The 22,441-nt window shown below is 34.6% G+C and overlaps 1 protein-coding gene across 22 annotated transcripts in view; it reads left to right on the top strand.

Moving 5' to 3' along the window:
* Positions 1-22,441, top strand: part of SYCP2 (synaptonemal complex protein 2) — an 89,872-nt gene that overhangs the window by 20,471 nt on the left and 46,960 nt on the right. For 20 of the 22 annotated variants that reach the window (XR_004619419.1, XR_004619420.1, XM_034640040.1 and 17 more), the window contains 11 exons: positions 1,899-2,027; positions 2,801-2,905; positions 3,214-3,238; positions 5,343-5,428; positions 6,077-6,162; positions 6,423-6,457; positions 7,260-7,402; positions 7,485-7,537; positions 9,036-9,081; positions 9,633-9,728; positions 14,750-14,810. Coding sequence is in view for 20 of the 22 variants with exons in the window: in XM_034640040.1 (XP_034495931.1) it covers positions 1,899-2,027; positions 2,801-2,905; positions 3,214-3,238; positions 5,343-5,428; positions 6,077-6,162; positions 6,423-6,457; positions 7,260-7,402; positions 7,485-7,537; positions 9,036-9,081; positions 9,633-9,728; positions 14,750-14,810 (865 nt within the window). In the remaining 2 variants the exon portion in view is untranslated. Of the gene's footprint in view, positions 1-1,898; positions 3,239-5,342; positions 6,233-6,422; positions 6,458-7,259; positions 7,403-7,484; positions 7,538-9,035; positions 9,082-9,632; positions 9,729-14,749; positions 14,811-22,441 lie in introns of all 22 variants that reach the window. The other 2 variants (XM_034640055.1, XM_034640054.1) reach the window with 2 other exon arrangements.

Raw genomic sequence — 22,441 nt, forward strand, 5'->3', positions numbered from 1 at the left:
GTTAATATTTTCGTTAATATTTTTTTCAAGTCTACACATCATCTTGACCATTGTTACTCTGAACTCCATTTCTGAGAATTTGGTTATATCCATATCCATCAGTTCTGTGGCAGAGGCCACAGACTCATTATCTTTTCTTTGCTTGGGGGGGATTTCTCCGTCTCATTCTGATGAGGAGAGGTTGCGGGGTTGCCCAGAGCCCAAATTATTGACCAGGACCCAGGCAGTATGCACTTGTTTTATAGGGACCTTAGGGATGTGGGCTTCTTGATTTTTCAGCCTGCCTCCTGGGGGAGGGGCCTGCCGTGCTGATATTCAGGCAACCCTGTTTGGGTAGAGTCTCCCTGTCCCCTGCGAGGGGGGATGGTGATGGGCACAATGCAAACCGGTATTTCCGGGCTTTTGTTCTCTGGTGGCTTTCCCTGGCAGTTTTCTGTGGCTCTTCTGAGAGTCAGAGCAGTAGTGGCCATATCCCAGCCTCTGTCTCAGAACAGAGAGATTGCAGTCTGCTCTCCACTGAACTCTCCTGGCCTCTTTACCTGTTTCGGTGCTGCCGAAAACCCTGCAACGTCCCACGTTGTGCGACCCACAGCCGGTGTCCCAGCCCTCACTTCTAGGGCCCACAGGTGTCTGTCCTTTGTGTTTCCAGCACTGCCAGCCGCCCCCGGTCCCCGCGCACCCTCCCGGGCTCTCTGTTTCAGTGTGGTTTGCAGGCGCTCTGGAGCTCCGGTTTAAGGTCTGGTTGCGCAAGCACTCCTGAACTCCTGGTTTCAGTCTAGTTCAAGTGTGCGCTCTGGAGCTCCGGTTTTTAGTTTGGATGTGCGTGCTCCTGAGCTCCCGGTTTTAGTCTGGTTAACATGAGCACTACGGTCGCGCGCGTTCCCAGGTTCACGGTCTCAGTCCACTGTCTTGCGGGTGCCAGTCCATGAGTCCAGCCTGCTCCCCAGTGCAGGTGGCTACTGCTTCCCAGCGCCCGAGCGCGGCTGGGATTACACTCTTTCTAGGAAGAAATACTCCATTGGAAAAAATGAATAAAAAGAGTTTGGCAATCTTTTAATTATATAAATAAGTGCTCATCTTTTAAAAAAACGGAATAGTCCCAAATAACAAATNCGCTCCCCAGTGCAGGTGGCTACTGCTTCCCAGCGCCCGAGCGCGGCTGGGATTACTCTTTCTAGGAAGAAATACTCCATTGGAAAAAATGAATAAAAAGGGTTTGGCAATCTTTTAATTATATAAATAAGTGCTCATCTTTTAAAAAAACGGAATAGTCCCAAATAACAAATTAGACTACTCTTCTTGAAATACAACATACAAAAAGCTGTGTTTACCTAGCATTACCATTATTGTTACCTAAGCTGAGGAAAAATAGTTTACCTGTTTGAAGTTTGAAAAACTATTCTAAAAAACCTATCAGCATATTCTTCATGTTATGGGGACAGTGTTTGGTGCTTTCAAAAATAAAACCAAAATTATCCAAAATCCTGGACTTTATTTATTATATGTAAGGCATTTTTATACAGGAGAAAAAGTGATTATTGACAGTCTACCCCAGTACCTAAAATTTGTTATGAATCTACAAGATTGAGTAAAAATTTCTTATTTCCATTAGTTAAATACATAGAGCTTTTTGGAATGGAAGGGAACTGATTCATTGTATCATAGTCTAAAGTTTCTTGAATTTATACAAATCTGCATTTTTTGTGCTGGGTTTGTCATTCACGGGCTGGGTGGCTTTAGGCCTTGCTTCTCTAAACCACGCTTCTGTACTTTACAATATGGACATGATGGTAGTAGCTAACTTTGAGGATTTGTGAGGATTACAAAGCTCCTAGCACAGTGCCAGTTCCACACTATTTTAAATTTACAGATGTTTAAATGTATACTTTTTGTTTTAGGAGCTTAATAAAAAGGATATCCAAGCAGTTTCAACCATTTTGGTTTCTTTTGGAAGATGTGGCAAAAATATCACTATATTGGGGCAAGGTGGACTTACAGCTATGATAAAACAAGGACTGGTCCAAAAGATAAGTATGGAATATGTAATATTTATGTGAGGGGAAATAGGATTCAAGGTGTGTTTTCTAATAAAATGTTCAAACAGTTGAAAAATAAATTTGGGGAAGTTTACATAAAACTGTAGGTAAAATAAGTATTTTTGTAACCTGAGCTATATGTTGCAAAGATAGAGATCAAAAGGACACCCAATCCACCAGGCTCCTTGATGATCATGTGAATTTAAGGCCACAAGATTCCCTGAGGCTTTTACTTGTTTTATCTATTTACTGTCTAATTTGTTTTTCTTTTTATATCGTTTATTATCTGTTTCCCATGCTAAAATGTGGGATATTGATTTTTGTTTTATTCATTTGTATACCTAGCTCTGAGAACAGTACCTGGGAAGTAGTATATTCTCAAATACGTGAAGTAATTAAAGTAAAATAACACCAAAACTTTTCAAATAGTAATAATGCCAAAATAATCTAATTCATGATGATAATTTATTTTCATCTACTAATGAATGTACCTGAACTAGGAATTTGAAAGGGGAAATCAAGGTCTTCTGCCTAGACTTAGGATTAGTTCATCTATTCCCATCTAAACTGGTAAAATATAGTGAATTATCAAAAAATGAAAACAACAAAGATGTTTAAAAACATAAAACTTCTTTTCATACAATACTGGGATTTTTATTTTTATGTTTCTTTATTCCTAGGTTTACTGTTTATGCAAGATAAGTACATTCTTAAGTTATTAAAATTTAATTCAAAGTAACTAATGTATACATTTCCTTTTTTACATGGTTGCGTGGTTTGAAAAATCAAAGGAGATTATTCTCAGTCGAGGAAATTCAAAAGATGAGACGGTTATAAATATGATAGAAGACTTATTTGATCTTTTGATGGTAAAGCCACATTGATTAACCAATCTTACAAGCATGTGTTTATTTAAAATACAATTTGTGTTCTGTATGTCCAGAGCCTAAAAGTTCCTAGCAGATTGATTAGTGACTTGATTGGATTTGTCTGTTCAGATTGTATAAAGCACTTATTCTGATTAATACAATTAAATAGTTAATAAAAAATAATTACATGGTGAATTCAAATGTGATCTGTTACTTTAATACTATTTTAATATTTACTAATGAATCAATACAATATAATGGTTTATAATACAAGATAATTATAAATTAAATATTCACTTTTTTTTCAGGTCATACATGACATCAATGATGAAGGTATAATAAACATTTTATTTCTTTTAAAACAATAACTTGCTATTAGGGTTTTAGTATAATTTTGCAATCCTCAGAGTATTGTCCTAATTTTAGGAATCTATTTAATTTAGGGATCAACAACCTTTTTCTGTAAAGGGCCAGATAGTAAACATTTTAAGCTTCATAATAGGGCCAAGCAAAAGAAATCAACGATATTCTATAGGTACTTCTATAACAAGAAAGAGAACAGATTCCCACAGATATCTTACTGATACAATTCAAGATACATACAGTGTTTTTGTAATATAGGTCAACTAATGAGGATAACACTCTTTTGAGGGGATGACATTTCACTTAATTAAGGCTCAGAGTTAATGTTTGCTCTTATCAGAATTGATTGCAAATGTTCATTTTTTATGCTTATCTGTAATGAGATTTTATGTAAATTGCATTAGAAAATGTCTTTTCATGCAGATAATGCCAAATACTGATATCAATTCATGAGCATGACTTTTAATTGAGCATGTTCATCACTTGGAAAGCATTTATGAAATTATATTAGATTCTTAATATTTGCCTTTTAGAATGTCATTGCATTGCAGATGAATCACTTTCAACTGAAGGCTAGGTGGAAGCCCCTCAGCTGAACATTTAAATAGATTTTGAAATATGGAAATTTCCTTTGTACTTCATCAGTGTCCAGAAATGCTGCAGGACCTGTAATTGGAGCCTAGAAAAAATGTACTCCTGTAAATATGTGTGGGAATGGAGATGTCACTCCTTGTTTTAATTTTTGACAGCCTGGGAAATGTATAAAAGTTTGGCAGTACTTGTGATTCAGATAACCTTACTTTCATTGAAATGACTTTAGTGAAGTACAAGTTTCTAATATAAGAACAATTCTTGCCTTGTAATTTTGGGTTGAATTCATTAAGAAACATTAACTCTGTGGCCCATGCTAATTACTGAAGCCATTCAGTGGTACTTGATATTGGCTAAGTTCATGAGAATAGAATGAAACTCACTTTGATACTCCTGCTTCAGTGACTCCGATACTTCCGTAGAATAGCTGCTGATGAATACTAGAGCCATACAAAATGGGCAGTGGGGTGGAGCTGGTTTGTGGGCCCTGATTTGCCAACTCTTATCTAATGGGACAGAACTTTCAGTATGTACAACACGTAACAACTCATCCTCACTTGCGAATGGCCATTGTTTTATGCCAAGCAAGCAGTCTAACAAATTCTTCTTCAACCAACAGAGATAAAATAATTACCTAGGATTGGTCATTGAGGCTGGTGAAAGGAACAATTTGCCTTCAAAGCCAAAAAGTTTCAAAAGCTCAATTGCATTTACTTCAATAGTAGTTAATGCTACCTTTTCATTGATTGCTTTACAGTTGACATAAAATCTAGCCTAAGTTCTTAAGTTTTTAGGGAAGAAAACAGCCCTAAAGTACCAGTGATTATGAAGTAATCCAAGTGTTTTTTTTTTTAAGTAAATAATTACATCCTTTTACCTATATGAGTGATTTTATTCCTTTTTACCTTCAGTGTAGTCACTTTGGAAAGTCGTATATTTTCTGTTGTATTGCTATTATTTAAAATTATTTTTTAATTTGCATTATGAAATAGCATGTGGCAAATTCTTCTGAATATATTTAGTATTGATAAAGCCTTGTCCTTTGAGAATAGGGTTAACTTTAGAAAACTCAAGATATTTAGATCTTTATATTGAGGAGTGTTCATGGCTGTTATGGAACTTTTGATATATGACTAAATTAATGAGGCCAGTTTTCATAAGAACTTCACGATAGAAATTTCCACTTTTGAACTATATTTATTTCACCTGAAAAAAGTCCTGCTACCTTAGGACTGAAAGGAGAAGCTGAATCTGAAATTATGTCTTTGCCAGAGTTAAGGTGAGTCAAATCTATTGAAGTGTTTTTTCAAAGCCACATATCTAGTTAGTGGGAGAACTAGGAGTGGATTTCATGTTTCCTGCTGCCCAAGACAGTCAGTGGGCCTTCTCTGAACTAGTACATTCTTTCATTAACTCATATAAGAAAAGATTGCCGTTTAAAAGAATTTAAAATACACATTTATTAATGATTTAACACTTTCAGGTAAAAGGCAAGTAGTGGAAAGTTTCGTGCCTCGAATCTGTGTCCTGGTTATTGACTCAAGAGTGAATATTTGTATTCAGCAGGAGGTAAAGTCATCTGTTAGATTTTTTTTTTAAAAAACCTAAAAATGAGAGAGTGAAGCAAATTTAGTAGCAATTCATCAAAATGAATAATTATTTTTTCTTGGTACTAAATTAATTATGTAGTGTATTTCTGTTGTCTTAATTCATTGCCTGACGTGATGAATAAATGTTACCCAAATATTTATTGAAACTTCATAGCCATCTGTGTTTGTGTATGCGTATAGCTCGTATGAAAATAAATTATACCATCCAGATATTAGGAGTTCTCAGTATTTAAGTGCTAAAAATAACCTGTATTAGTATATATATGTGTGTACATATATATAACCATAAGAACAAATATAAATCAGGTAATAGTTTTTGCTTCTTTAGTTCTTATGAGTAATAAACATGTCTTATTGCAAAGAGTATAACTGGAATCATGGTATATTTTGTTCTTGATATCCTTTGTTTCATGGGTTTTTTTTTTGTATTCACCATTTTATACTTTATATTCTTTCCTCCACCCTTCTCCATCATTCCTTGCATAAAATGCTGTGCTTAAGAAAAAAAAAATAGGCTTCTAAGTTTGTATACCTAGAATATTTCTCTAAGTACTTAATGTTTCACTGAATATATAAAGTTGATGGATTATCTTTTTTTCTTTTCTAGACTCTGAAAAAAATGAATGCTATGCTTGACAAAATGCCTCAAGATGCCAGGAAAATACTCTCTAACCAAGAAATGTTAATTCTCATGTAATAATTTGTACTATATTGCTTTAATTCGTGGTTCAAGTCAAGAATTTAAAGGATATTTTATAAGGCTGTAAGACAACCATTAGTTGCATTAATAATTAAAACTGATGTAGATTTCTAAATCAGTTTATGGCTGTATTTTCTGCATAAGTCTGTGATACTAGCCAATTGTAAATTTTAGTGAAGTTTTCTTCCCCCCAAATATGTGGGCTTTTTAATTGGTACTAGTTTAGTATGTAATCTGTTTTTTTGATTTACAGGAGTAGTATGGGAGAAAGGATTTTAGATGCTGGAGGTAAGTATGCTTTTTCAAAATGTTTGTATTTGAAATTATTCCAAATTTATTAATAGAATATAATACCTATTTAGTCAAAATAATATTAACATTGTAATGTAGTGAGATTATGTGAGGGAATTATGAACTATGTACAATCAAGCAATTTTTAATGACTAATAGGTGATTAAATCTATATCTGTGACACTAAAATAATAACTAAATATGACATTAGGAGTCTTCAAATATAAATCTTACCTAATGGTGGATTTATGAATAATAACTTAATTTTGTAACATATTTGAATTACTTTTCCTAAGAAATTCCTCAAATGATGTTTTATGAATTAGTAGGTTTAATATTTTGGGGACGTAGAGATTTGTTTTTAAAGAATGTGTTCATTAAAAGAGCTCAATCTTTTCTAAGTTTCATATGAGAAAATTTTGTAGTGACTGGCGTACAGAACAAACCACTGGTTAAAGTACTTTGGAATAACTATAGCCATAATACAACAGTAAAACCTTCTGTGATTTATAGGCTATCGTATGAGTTATTTAGCAATTCACATCTCTAATAATGAAATGACAGAGTCTTTGACTATTTAGGAGTTTCTTTCAAATATCCTTTAAAAAAAAAAAAGATTTACTCCTTTCTTCCATTAGTAAACTTGTTATCTGGGCTGTATTCATTTCTGTACTGATAAGATATGTCTTTATCCATATGAACAAAATGGCAAAAGATGAGTGAATGACACTAATATGTTCCTTCTTTTATAAACTTATTTTTCATAATTTCCAATAATACATTAATAATTTTTTTCAAGATTATGACTTACAAGTAGGTATCGTAGAAGCACTGTGTAGAATGACTACAGAGAAACAAAGACAAGAATTGGCGTATCAGTGGTTTTCAATGGATTTTATTGCTAATGCATTTAAAGGAATTAAAGACTCTGAGTTTGAAACAGTAAGTAGTATAAAAATAAGAAATTAACAACAGGTTTTTTTTTATTACTATGCTTTTTAAAAGTCTCTTTTTTTTAAATTAGGATTGCAGAGTATTTCTCAACCTTGTAAATGGCATGCTTGGAGACAAGAGGAGGTAAACTTAATACAGTATTCAACCATTTACTGATAAGGAACTAGCTCAAGAGGGAGCACACAGTGTTGAACTTTTAAAATTTATTTGGTCTTTTGGGATGTAAAATGCACGGGGATATTTAAAATAATATCTTATTGTAACACCATGTAATAAGTTACTGCACTGGTAGACTGAAATCATCTCCCACTGGTCTTATTTTGTACTTTTTAGAGGAAACATGCATTTTTATTTAGTATTAATGAAATTAGTTTATTGTATTTCAGAATTACATATACCTAATCATAAATTTAGTGTTTTAGGAATATAAAAATCTGTATAAGTATTACTTGAGCTACTTCCTTCATCCACATACTGGAATAAAAACATATAGCAAACAAATTATCTTTTTTTATAATTAATGCACTCTACCTCTTTCTGAGGTTATTTAATTTCAGGAATGGGCATGAATGAAATGTAATTATCACTTTGGATAGTAACGAGCAGTATTTGCAGTTCATTGCCTGGCACCATATTATAGATGCTCAGGACACCTTTATTGGATGAATAAGTTTACTTTACTTATTAAGGAAACAAAGACAGAATGAGGGTTGAGTGCAGGGAATCATGTTATTTGGATTTGAATCATAGGTTCCCCTCTTCTAATGTTGGGCAAATTATTAAACTTACTTGCGTCAGTTTCCTTAGCTGTAAAGTAAGAATACTAATGATACCTACCTCATATGTTTGTTGTAGAAATTAAATGAGATGATTATATGTTAAGTACTTATAATAAAAAGTATCTGACCAAGAAAGCGTTTGGCGAATTCAGTCATTTTTATTAGCTGTATTATTCACTTCTACTCTTCTTTTCCCATGTAAATCCTATGGGAGCTTCCACTATCTTAATAATATAAGCTAAATTAGGAATTTCTACTCCTAGTCAATAGCATAAAAAGTAAATTGATATAATTACTCTAGTCAGAATGGGAGGTTGAGTGGTATCCTCAATATACTTTTCCAAACAAACAAATTTCCATTAAACTCTTATTTTAGTTTAGAAGGAGATACGATTTTATTTAAATCATTAGGACCACAGCCTGATTTCCTTTTGATCCTAGACATGATTTCTATGGTGAGTCAAGATTATAGTGTGGGGGCGCCTGGGTGGCACAGCGGTTAAGAGTCTGCCTTTGGCTCAGGCCGTGATCCCAGTTATGGGATCGAGCCCCCCATCAGGCTCCTCTGCTATGAGCCTGCTTCTTACTCTCCCACTCCCCCTGCTTGTGTTCCCTCTCTTGCTGGCTGTCTCTATCTCTGTCAAATAAATAAATAAAATCTTTTAAAAAAAAAAGATTATAGTGCGAAGGCTTATTTTTTTTATTATAATAATATTTTTTTATTATCTTAGTCACCATACAGTACATCCCTCGTTTTTGATGTAAAGATCGATGATTCATTAGTTGCGTATAACGTGAAGGCTTATTAACATTTATTTAACACAACATACTTTTTATTTCAGGGTCTTTACGTTTCCTTGTTTATCAGCATTTCTCGGTAAATATGAGGTAAGTTTTAAATTTAACATGTTTTAGTTATTGGATGAACTTTGATACATGGTCTAGTGAATTACAGGTTACAAGTTGACAAGAATGTTAAAAATAGTTGTAACTGGATCATAAATATAGCTGGTCTAGTATTCTGTGTCTAAGAGCCATTTAATGAAGTGACATATTTGTAGCCAAGGATAACTGAAACATAAAGGCTGTGCTTCAATTTTTTTTTTCCTTTAAGTCAAGGCCATTACTGATTTACCATTCATTAATATGTTCAGACTAATATTTTCAACCTTTTTTTTTTTTACTTGGAATATTTGTGATTTTTTTGGAGCTAGCTAATTTCTGTGTAAGGTATTAAAGCAGCATTTCTTTTGACTGTTTCTAAATTGATTTAAATACTCATCTGCTCTTTCTCTTACCTCACCTTGTGGCTGTCCTCTTTTCTTTAAAAAAACAAACAAACAAAAAACCCTCAACCATGAGTATAATATAGTCATAATTTTCTATTGTCACTTTTAAAATCATAGTATATAATAATTTTTTTATTTTTGTTTTATTAGTTGCAAATACCTTCAGATGAAAAACTTGAGGAATTTTGGATAGATTTTAATCTTGGGAGCCAGACTTTATCATTCTACATTGCTGGAGATAATGATGTAAGCTTTATTCCATCTACTATTTTATGTTTGTATATGTGTATGTATTAAATGTATTAATTTAAGAACACGGATTTTTGTGTTTATTTTTCCAGCTATTTTAATAGATTTCAATATTAACCTTGTAGTTTTGATTAGCATGGTAACCCATTCAGTTAATTCGAAGTGAAGATTATTTCTGGTGTTTTATTGCAACAGAAAAATTAATGTTAGATTTTAATACTAGTTTTTTAACCTAATATTTTTCAGAAATAAATTACATGTTAATGACATAACATTTAACATTCCTATGAACATATGAACTGGAATCTAGAAAAGATAACATTCAAATGTAGAGGCACTCAAAAATATTCTATCAAATACTGACGCATGGTCTTATCCATTCATAAAATCTTCTGTTTGAAAATAGCGAGATATTGATTCTTACGGTAGTATTTGGGAATGATTTAGTTCTTTATGTGCTATATTGTAGCTATATTTAAACCTTCCAACCAGATGGTATATTTTCTACTGACTTCTCTTTAACCTGAGGAGAATTCTTGAGCCATTGTTTCCAAATAGCTACCACTTAATATTTGGTCCATGGACACATTTTTAGTCTGGATGTATAGTCACTTTGTAAAAATCCAAATAAGAGTTGATCTGCATTTACTTATCTCATTGTGGTTGCTGATATTTTAATGAGGATTTAGTCTTTTTAGTCTGTCTCTTGTAAAATCCTGCTTTTTGTTCCAGGTAAACTATAGACAGACATTAAGCAAATGCCCAGAGTATTTCCGCGTACTGTCCATTCTTTTTATTTAGAGCACCTTCATAGAATGCTTAATTAAAATTGAGTTCCAAATATTAGCACTTCTTCTCAGGATCACTGACAGTTTTTATTGGTGTATTTATTCTAGCAGGATTTGTAGGAATATTTTTTAACTGGGTTTTCTTTAGAAATGGACTTTAATTTTGGGAGAAGAGGACAGAATAGGATCGATGTAGTTCCTGCCTTCACTCAGTTTGGTCTAATGGGTGATTCCAACAAGAAAATAAGCAATTAAGTATGATATATGGTAGGGATAGTATAAAATGCATTTATAAATGTTAAATGCCTGCCATGTGCTAGAAACTAACCTAGAAATGCAGGGGGATTCCTCCAAAACACATAGAGTCCTTTCTTTCCTGGATTTCTATAGCAGTACATTCTCACTGTATTCTTCGACTTTCCTAAAAGCCATTCTCCATGTAGTGGCTGCTTAAAAACCCTTCTTTTGTCTTTTTAACATTGTGTATGAGAGTCTTTGTGATCTGGCCCTTGGCTATCTCTCTGACATCTCAGACCATTCTCTATGCTTACTATGTTCCAGCCACATTCATTTTTTTTTTCTATTTAACAAAGATCTTGCCCATTTCAGATCTTTCTACTTGCTGGTTCTTCTGCCCAGAAACTTCCAGATCTTTGCATCTCAGTTTCTTTCCATTTAGAGTTCAGTATAAATATTGCTTCTTTATACAGATATTCTCTGGTAACTCAATCTAATGTTTAAAGTTGCCTCCCAACCATATGATCCTCTCAGTAGATGCAGAAAAAAAAAAAAGATTTGACAAAATACAGCATTATTTCTTGATTAAAACTCCCCATAGTGTAGGGATAGAGGGAACATACCTCAATATCATAAAAGCCATTTATGAAAAGCCCACTGTGAATATCATTCTCAATGGAGAAAACTTGAGAGCTTTTCCCCTAAAGTCAGGAACAGGACAGGGATGTCCACTATCACCACTGTTGTTCAACATAGTACTAGAAGTCCTAGCCTCAGCAATCAGATAACAAAAAGAAATAAAAGGCATCCGAATCAGCAAAAAAGAAGTTAGACTCTCACTGTTTGCAGATGACATGATACTCTGTGTGGAAAACCCAAAAGACTTCACCCCAGAATTGCTATAACTCATGTAGGACTTCAGCAAAGTAGTGGTATATAAAATCAATGCACAGATACCAGTTGTATGTCTATACACTGAGAAGAAAGAGAAATTAAGGAGTCAATCCCATTTACAATTTGCACCCAAAACCATAAGATACCTAGGAATAAACCTAACCAAAGAGGTGAAGGATCTGTACTCTGAAAACTATAGGATGCTCATAAAAGAAATTGAAGAAAACACAAAGAAATGGAAAAACATTTTCCATGCTCATGGATTGGAAGAACAAATACTGTTAAAATGTCTTTGCTACCCAGAAGAATCTGTTCATTCAGTGCAATCCCTATGAACATACCATCAACACTCTTAACAGAGCTGGAACAAATAATCCTAAAATTTGTGTGGAACCAGAAAAGACCCTGAATAGCCAAACGAATGTTGAAAAAGAAAACCAAAGCTGATAGCTTCACAATTCCAGACTTCAAACTCTGTTACAAAGCTGTAATCATCAAGATAACATGGTACTGGCACAAAAACAGACACATAGATCAATGGAACAGAATAGAGAACCCACAAATGGACCCTCAACTCTATGGTCAACTAATCTTCAACAAAGCAGGAAAGAATATCTGATGGAAAAAGGACAGTCTCTTCAACAAAGGGTGTTGGGAAAATTGGACAGTCACATGCAGAAGAACAAAACTGGACCATTTTCTTACACAATGCACAAAAATAAACTCAGAATGATGAAAGACCTAAATGTGAGACAGGAATCCATCAAAATCCTAGAGGAGGACACAAGCAGGAACCTCTTCAACTTTGGCCACAGCAACTTCTTGCTAGACATGTCTCCAAAGGCAAGTGAAACAGGCAAAAATGAACTACTGGGATTTCATCAAGATAAAAAGCTTTTGTACAGCAAAGGAAGCAGTTGACAAAACCAAAAGAGAACCTATAGAATGGGGGAAGATATTTGCAAATGTCTTATCAGATAAAGGGCTAGTATCCAAAATCTGTAAAGGACTTATCAAACTCAACATCTGAAGAACAAATAATATAGTCAGGAAATGGGCGGAAGACGTGAACAGACATTTCTCCAAAGAAAACATGCTAATGGCCAACAGACATGTGAAAAAAAATGCTCCACATCACTTGGCATCAGGGAAATACAAATCAAAACCACAATGAGATACCACCTCACATCAGTCAGAATGGCTAAAGTTAGTAAGTCAGGGAACAACAGATGTTGGCAAGGATGCAGAGAAAGGGGAACTCTCTTACACTGTTGGTAGGAATGCAAGCTGGTGCAGCCACTCTGGAAAACAGTATGGAGGTTCCTCAAGAAGTTAAAAATAGAGCTACCCTACAACCCAGCAATTTCACTAGTGGTATTTACCCCAAAGATACAAAGGTAGTGATTCTAAGAGGTACCTTCACCCCAATGTTCATAGCAGCAATGTCCGCAATAGCCAAACTATGGAAAGAGCCCAGATGTCCATCAACAGATGAATGGATAAAGATGTGGTGTATGTGTGTACACACACACGCACGCACACACAATGGAATACTCAGCTATCAAAAAATGAAATCTTGCCGTTTGCAACAACGTGGTTGGAGCTATAGGGTATTATGCTAAGCGAAATAAGTCAATCAAAGGAAGACAATCATATCTCACAGATGTGGAATTTAAGAAACAAAGACGATCATAGGGGAGGTGAGGGAAAAATAAAAGNTGTGGTATATGTGTGTACACACACACGCACGCACACACAATGGAATACTCAGCTATCAAAAAATGAAATCTTGCCGTTTGCAACAACGTGGTTGGAGCTATAGGGTATTATGCTAAGCGAAATAAGTCAATCAAAGGAAGACAATCATATCTCACAGATGTGGAATTTAAGAAACAAAGACGATCATAGGGGAGGTGAGGGAAAAATAAAAGATGAAATCAGAGAGGAAGACAAACCATTAGAGACTCTTTATAGAAAACAAACTGAGGGTTGCTAGAGGGGAGGTGGCGGGTGGAGGGATGGGGTAACTGGGTGATGGACTATAAGGAGGGCATGTGATGTCACAAGCACTGGGTGTTATGGAAGACTGATGAATCACTGAACTCTACCTCTGAAACTAATAATACACTACATGTTAATTGAATTTAAGTTACAAAAAATAAAAATAAAAATTATGAAAATTTCCATAATATAAAAAAAAAAAGGCAATAAACCAGGAAGCATCACTTTGAAGTTAACAACCACCTGGAATGTGCCTCAAAGGAGCAAGTGTTTTTACACATAGAAAATAAGAAGCTGCTCAAAGCTTTGGGGCAGAGAAGAGGATAGGGACACTTTTCTCCCAACCCTGAGGCTTCAAGGTAAGGGAGAGTTAGCACCTTAACTGGAGATGCCACAATGGTAGTGGTGCCCTCAGCATATGGACTGGTTTCAAGTAAGGCAAAGAAGTGGAGGGAGTTAGTGAGGAGATTGAGGATTCAGGTGAATTTCTATAACATGAATTGTCCTTAACAAAAGAAGGGGATCTATTTTCCTCACAAGATTAGTGGAAGGTTTTAGGATCTCATCTTTTGGGAATGGTATCTAATTTTTCCCATAGCTTTTTTTATGAGTTCAGTATTAGTTTATTCTGTTATATACATTTTCAATGAAAGCATGTGGAAGGGGGAAGGGGAAAATACAGTGATTATTCATATGCATTCAGTGTTTGAATTTAAGGACAGTTAATCAGCAAGTGGGAATTGAGGAATGCATAGGATTTCACACTATTTCAAAGGCATAAATGACAGGATTTGGTAACATTTTTAAAAAGGATATCCTCTAATATTAATGGTAGTAATTCCTTTTTTGGTCAAAAACAAAAATTATACCTTTATACTATGAAATCATACCAGTATTTCCTTTATAAAAGTGGATAAATAGATTAAATGTGACACATGTAATATATTACACAGTTGATGGAACAAGAAATGTGTTATTTAGTGATACTTAAAAAATAACTTTATTGTTTGTATAACTTTTAAGTTTTTAAACTGGTGTTTAAAGAAGATTTAAAGCAGGAGTAAGTTATTTATGGTCAAACCTGTTTTTAAATTTCAGGATCATCAGTGGGAAGCAGTGACTGTGCCTGAGGATAAAGTACAAATATACAGCATTGAAGGTATTAAACTTGTTTTCTCTAACTCTCCTCTTGACTCTGATAGCATGCAGTAGCAGTTGCATGCTCTCTGGGGAAAAAACAGACTAATGAAAACAAAGTCAACATTTTCATATATTTACATTCATAAATTTGGTAGTTCAATATCATCAATATTCGCTGAACCCACATTTCCCCCACCCCAATTTCCTAACTCCTTCCTGAACTTCTTTTCGTTATCTAGTCTAAAACCTGTGACCAATCACTTTCTTGTCAATATATTCAAGGCTCTTGCCTTTTATCCAATTAGTTTGATTAGATCCAAAAACATCCAGCTCCCGCACTGACATAACTGGAATTGTATTAACATTGCTGGCAAAGTCCTACAACTTGGCAGACTGGTACCAAGATATAGTTTAGTCATTTCAATGGGGATGTGGTATCTTGTGATCGTTTTAATTTGCATATTCCTCTTGACCAGAAATGTTGAGCACTTTTGCATTTGCTTGGTGGCCATTAATATATATTCCTTTGTGAAGTATCCGTTTAAATATTTTGTCCTTTTTTTACTAGGCTGTCTTTTTTTAATTAAGTTTTTGAGTTCTTACATATGTGGGTAGCAATCCTTTGATAGATAGATATTCTGTGTGTATCTTCTCCCCATCTGCATCTTGCTTACTTATTTCCTTAGGGGTATCTTTCATGAGCAGAAGTCTTTAAATTTGAAGTCCACTTGATCACTTTTTTCATTGTGCTTATTGCTTTGTGTGACCTAAGTAATTTTTGCTTACAACCAAGTCACAAAGATGTTCTTTTGTCTATAAAAACTTTGTGGTTTTTATGTTTGGGATTATGAGCCATCTCAAATTAACATTTGGTTATAGTATGATAACAGGAGTTGTGGTTCATTTTTTCATATGGACATGCAGTTATTCCAGTACTATTTGATGAAAAGGCTTTCCTTTCCCCACTGGATTTCACTGATTCCCTATTGAAAATCAAATGACTGATAGTGCATATCTCATCTCTTGAAGCTGTACTCCATCCCATGGATCTATTTGCCATTCCTTATGCCAGTAGTACCACACTGTTTTAATTTTTGTAGATTTACAGTTAGTCTTGAAATCAGAGAGTGTAAGTCTTCCAACATTCTGGTTTTTTCAAGGCTGTTTTAGAAATTGTAGACCTTATGTATTTCCGTATGTCTTTTGAAGTTATAAATTGCAATAAAAAGTCTGCTAGGTTTATGATTGCAATTGTAGTTTGATATGGGGAGAAACAACTTTGTAACAATGGTAAGTTCTTCAGTCCACAAACACGATGTATCTTTACATTTATTCAGGTCTTTAATTTCTCTCAATAATGCCGTGTAGTTTTTAGTGTAGAAATCTTACACATCCTTTGATGAACTTATTCCCAAGTCTTCAATCTTAACCTGATATGATTGTAAATAGAATTGATCTTTAATTTCATTTTCCAGATATTTTCTGCTGATATGCAAAAATACAATTGATTTTGAAATACTTACCTTGTATCCTACAGTCTTGCCAAAGTCACTATTTCGTTCTAGTAGTTGTAGCGTGGATTCCTGATATTCCAGGTAGTCTGTTATGGTCTCTGCAAATAGAGATGCAGTTTTACTTCTTCCTTTCTGATCCTTACGCCCGCCCTTAATGAACTTCCTTCCTTTGTCCCTCTCCCCCACCTCTCCTCTGTCCCTCTCTTTATTTTTTCCTCCCTTTATTCTCCCCCACCTTCCTTTGTTCCTACCTTTGCCTTACTGCAATAGCTAGAACTTCTAGTATAGTATTGAATAGAATTGATAAAAGTGGTCATCTTTGCCTTCTTCATGATCTTTGCTTAGGGAAGAACATGTAGTATTTGACCCTCGAACGTGATGTTAGCTGAAGGTTTTTTGTAGATGATCTTCCATCGGGTTGAGGAAGTTGGTGAGTCTTCATGTGTATAAACATGCATAAAACTATTATGCAATTCAAGGTAGTAAATATATCCAGTCCCCCTAAATGTTCTTTATGCTCCTTTGGATCTATCCCCAGGAAGATCTAGTCCTAGGAAGTCACTGATGTTTTCTCTACCATGGACAAGTTTATATTTTCTGCAGTTTCTATAAATAGAATCATACAGCATATAGCAATTTTTTTGGGTCCTTCCTTTCAATATTACCTATGTATATGCATATTTATGTTAGTGTATGTAATATATATAATTATATGTATTATATGTAATATATAAAATATACATGTAAAAATATATAATACATATTTTATATAAATATACATTTTATACAAATGTAATATGTACATTTATACATGACATATTTCTGTATTTTTATGTAGTAATACATTTAGATATATATATTTGACTTAGCCACATTACATGTATTCATAGTTTATTCCTTTTTATTGCTGAGTGGTATTCCATGGTATGGTTATACTTCAATTTGTTTATCCATTCACCTTTTGATGAGTATTTGGAAGGTTCCCAATTTTCAGCTATTATAAAATGCTATTGTGAGTATTCATGTATACTTACCTTTATGTATATGTATATATATGCTTTTATTTCTCCTGGGTAAATACTGGGGAGTGTAGTGGCTGTGTCAAAGCATAGATATATGTTTACCTTTGTCAGAAACTTCCAAATGGTTGTCCCAAGCAGTTTTACCATTTTACATCCTCACCACCAGTGTATAAGAGCTCCAGTTGACATCCTTGGCGACAGTTCACATGGTCAATCATACCTTCTGGCCTTATTGCATTGCCTAGAACCTTCAGTATACTGTTGAGTAGAAGTGATGAGAGTGGATGTCTTCACCTGGTTTTTGATGTTGAGGGGGAAAGCATTCCTTTTTTGCACCACTAAGTATTTATGGTGACAGTTTTTCATGTGTGCCCTCTGTCAAACTGAGGAAATTCTCATTCCTAATTTGCTGCGAGGGACTTCCTTGATCACAAACCCTGTTGGATTTGGGGAAATGCTTTTCCTGCACCTGTTGATATTATATATGGTTCCTCTTGTTTGGTTCCTTAATAGAAATCCATTGATTTTCAAATGTTAGACCAACTTTGTGTTGTTGGGATAAACCCCACTTGGTTTTGGTACATTATCCTTTTATGTATTACTGGAATTGATTTATAAAATTAACCTACGAATTTGGTATTCTATGCATGAGAAGGCCTATAGTTTTCTTGTAATGTCTTTCAGTTTCAGAATGAGGGCAGTGTTAGCCTCATAAGAATGAATTGGCAAGTTTTCCGTTGTCTTCAGTTTTCTATAAGAATATGTGTGGAATTGATACTGTTTCTTTCTTGTACCTGCTAGTATTTGCCAGTGAAGCAGTCTGGGCTCCCACCATTCTTTGTTGAAGACTCTTAACTACAAATTCAGTTTATTTAATAAATAGAGAGTGTTTCAGGTCATCTCTTTCTTCTTGAGTAAGCTAATAATTTGCGTCTCTCAAGTAATCTGTCCGTTTTATTCATATTGTCAAATTTTTGGTATGAAGTGGTTTATTATGGTCCTTAGTATCTTCTTACTCTCTGTAGACTGTTATGATGGCCTTTCTGTCACTCCTAATGTTTATAACTTATATATATTTTTCCTAATCAGTTTGATAAGAAGAATATCAGTTTATTGGTATCGTCAAAGAGCCAGCCTTTGGTTTCATTGATTTTTCTCTGTTGTTTTTCTATTTTGTATTTAGTTAATCTCTGCTCTTATGTTTATTTTTTCTTTTTTTTCTGCTTACTCTAGTTTGAATTTGTTTTTCTGTTTCCATTGTCCTTGGGTGGAAGCTGATTTTATTATATCTCCTTTGTTGGCTTTATACCCGCTTTAATTGGTGGTTGATTTAGGATTTATTTTATTCATCTTTAACTTAATAGTGTGTATATTCAGGTGATAGTACACCCTTTTATGTGTAGCACAGGAACCCGCAACAGTGCACTTGCGCTTCTGCTTTCCTGGCTTTCGTGCCATTGCTATCAGTAGACAAAAAGGTTCTTGTTTGTTTCTTTGCTGTTGTTTTGCTTCTGCATGTGTCAGAACCTTTGCAATATGGTGTAATGATATTTTGCTTCATGCAGTCAATTAGCTTTTAAAGAGGTTTTTTAAAACGGATTAAAAATTTAGTATTTTGTATTTACCTACACCTTTGCCATTTCCAGTGTTCAGTTTTCCTTTGTGTGGATTCAGATTTCTATCTACTGTTGTTTTCCTTCTCCCTGAATGACTTCTCTAGTACTTCTTGTAGTACAGACACTGGTGATGAGTTCTTTAAGTTTTTATATTTCAGAAAAATCTTTTATTTTGTTTTCATTTTTGAAAAGTACTTTTGATACATATCAAATTTTAGATTGCCTATTGTTTCAGTTCAGTTTACTTTAAAGATGTTACTCTACTTTCTCCTGGCTTGTGTTGTTTCTTCTGAGAAGTCTATTGTCATTCTCTAGTTTGTTCCATTTTATTTAAAGTCTTTTTACTCTGGATACTTTTTAAGATTTTCTCTTCATCACTAGTTTTAAACAGTTTCAATATAGTGCTTTAGTGTGATTTTCTTCATGTTGTTTGTTCTTGGGGTTCATTGAGGCTGGTTGTTCTGTGGGTTCATAGTTTTCATCAAATTTAAAGTTTGTATCCAGTATTGTTCAGATATTCTTTTCCTGCTGATTTTTTTCCTTCTCCTTGCCTCTGGAGACTCTGATTGCACATACACTAAGCTACCTGAAATCTTCCCACAGCTCACTGATTCTGCAGTTTCTCCATTCCTTCCACCCCAAATTTCCACCCCCTTTTTTCATTTGAATATTTTTTGATTGCTGTATTTCATGGTCATTAATATTTTCTTTAGCAGTATCTAATCTGTTGCTAGTCCTATCTTGTATAATGCTCACCTCGCCTATTGTATTTTTCATCTCTGGAAGTTTGATTTGGGTCTTTTTTTAAGATAAATTTTTAATTTTAGAATAGTTGTAGATTACAGAAAACTTACCAAAATAGTATAGAAAGTTTCCATGTACCCCCTCACCCAGTTTCTCCAATTTCTTAAATTGTGGTAAAAAAAAAAAAAATATATATATATATATACACACACACACACACACACACACACACACATATATATACATATATACATACACACACACAACATAAAATTTATTACCTTAACTATTTTAAGTGTATAGTTCAGTTCAACAGTATATTCACGTTGTTGTGGAATAGTTCTCCAGAACTTTTGTCATCTTGCCAAATTGTAACTCTATACCCATCAAATAACTTCCCTTTTCTCTCCATCCACCCATACCCTGGTAACCACCATTCTGCATCTTTCTTCTGTGAATTTGACTGTTTTAAGTGGAATCATACAGTATATATTTTTTTGTGACCGGCATTTTTCATTTAGCATAGTGTTTTCTCCCATACTTGTTTTTTTAAAGATTTTTATTTTTATTTATTTATTAAATATTTTATTTATTTGTTTGACAGAGAGATAGGGAGAGCAGGAACACAAGCAGGAGGAGTGGGAGAGGGAGAAGCAGGCCTCCTGCAGGAGCCTGATGGGGAGCTCGATCCCAGGACCCTGGGATCATGACCTGAGCCAAAGGCAGACACTTAACGACTGAGCCACCCAGGCACCCAAGATTTTTATTTTCTTTAATCTCTACACCCATCTTGGGGCTTGAACCCAAAACTTCTAGATCAAAATCCACTGACCAACCAGGCACCCCTCATTTTTTAAATTTTACGTCTTTTTTTTTAATATCTTATATTTTTATGGGACCTAAATTATTGCATTTTAAAACAAAAAGCCTACTTGGATCTTCGTCATCCTTTAGTTGTCTTATTCTTTTTCCATTCATGGCCAATTTTGAGAGAGAGTTTTACTAAATCTNCTTCGTCTTCCTTTAGTTGTCTTATTCTTTTTCCATTCATGGCCAATTTTGAGAGAGAGTTTTACTAAATCTTTTTTTTTTTCTCCTGCTTTTCAGTCCTGCTCTTACTACATTGTTTCCCATCCCACTCCACTGAAATTTTAGATGTCAAAATAATAGTTAATTTTATTACTAATATCAGTATGCACAATTTCAGTCCTTATACTGACCCTCCCCCCACCTTTGACACTGTTGACTACACTTTCATTTTTGAATCATTTTTCCTAATTTCTCAGCTAAGCTCTATATATTCCTCCTTTATTTCCTATTTTGACAAATGGTATGATGACCTTCCAGGTCCCCCAATACAGTAGCCATTCTTGATTGTTTCCTTTCCCTCAACTAATGATTTTTCATGTTCATGTATTTCTCTTAACATTTTTTGAATTTCTCCCCTTTATCTTCATGCTAATCACTGCTGCCGCTTCCTAATAAAGTTCCGTCTTTTGCATCTTGCCAAATGTAGTTGCCCATAATTGGGAGGGAAAAGTTATTTTCATTGTTTTAATAGTGTAATTTGATTTTTTTTTTTTGTTAAAGATTTTATTTATTTATTTGACAGAGATAGAGACAGCCAGCGAGAGAGGGAACACAAGCAGGGGGAGTGGGAGAGGAAGAAGCAGGCTCACAGCGGAGGAGCCTGATGTGGGGCTCAATCCCACAACACCGGGATCACGCCCTGAGCCGAAGGCAGACGCTCAACCGCTGTGCCACCCAGGCGCCCCAATAGTGTAATTTGATTTTTAAGATTTATTTTCCAATATATAACTCTCCCTAATTTTGTGAGGACACTTCTATAAAAAATCAAGTTCTTTATGGATTAAAAAGAGTTTTTTGGGGGCGCCTGGGTAGCGCAGTGGTTAGGCTTCTGCCTTCGGCTCAGGGCATGATCCTGGCATTATGGGATCAAGCCCCACATTAGGCTCCTCTGCTATGAGCCTGCTTCTNGAACTCTCCCACTCCCCCTGCTTGTGTTCCCTCTCTCGCTGCTGTCTCTATCTCTGTCAAATAAATAAATAAAATCTTAAAAAAAAAAGTTTTTTTGGTTTGTTTGGTTTTTTTGTTTTGTTTTGTTTTCTTTTGTTTTGGAGCTTCCTGGTTGGTGAATAAGAATGAATCTTCATTCCAGGAGGGTGGTGCAGAAAACTTCACAGGGACAGGAGCTCCTGTGCTCCAGACCCTTCCAGACCTCACACTGTGTATCTCTTCACCTAGCTGTTCATGTGTATCTTTTAATATCCTTTGTAGTAAAGTAGTAATCTAGTGTAACCTATATGGAACAGGCAATATCTGAATGAATGGCTCTCATGGAAGTAAAAAAAAAAAAAAAAAAGTGGAACCTGGAAATCAATTAATATTTCTAGTGAAAAAGAATTTGATTAGTTGCAGACTGAGGGGATGGGAAGCAGCAGTGTAATGGATTACAGACAGACTGTTTTATATATAATATGTAAGAATTTATAAAATGCTCCATGGGTAATCTTAAATTTTTTTTTAAAATGCCTTCGCAGGAGAAAATGTTATTATATTCATATAGTGTACTAGAATCTCATATAAATATGTTTACTATAAATACTTAGGTTTTTTTAAAGATTTATTTATTTGAGAGAAAGTGAGAGCATGTGCGTTCATGCCCATGTGTGGTGGGGAGAGAGGCAGAGGGAGAGAGAGTTACAAGCAGACTCTGCGCTGAGTGTGGAGCCC

Source organism: Ailuropoda melanoleuca, chromosome 13 (genome assembly GCF_002007445.2).
Source record: "Ailuropoda melanoleuca isolate Jingjing chromosome 13, ASM200744v2, whole genome shotgun sequence".
NCBI classification, from domain to species: domain Eukaryota; kingdom Metazoa; phylum Chordata; class Mammalia; order Carnivora; family Ursidae; genus Ailuropoda; species Ailuropoda melanoleuca.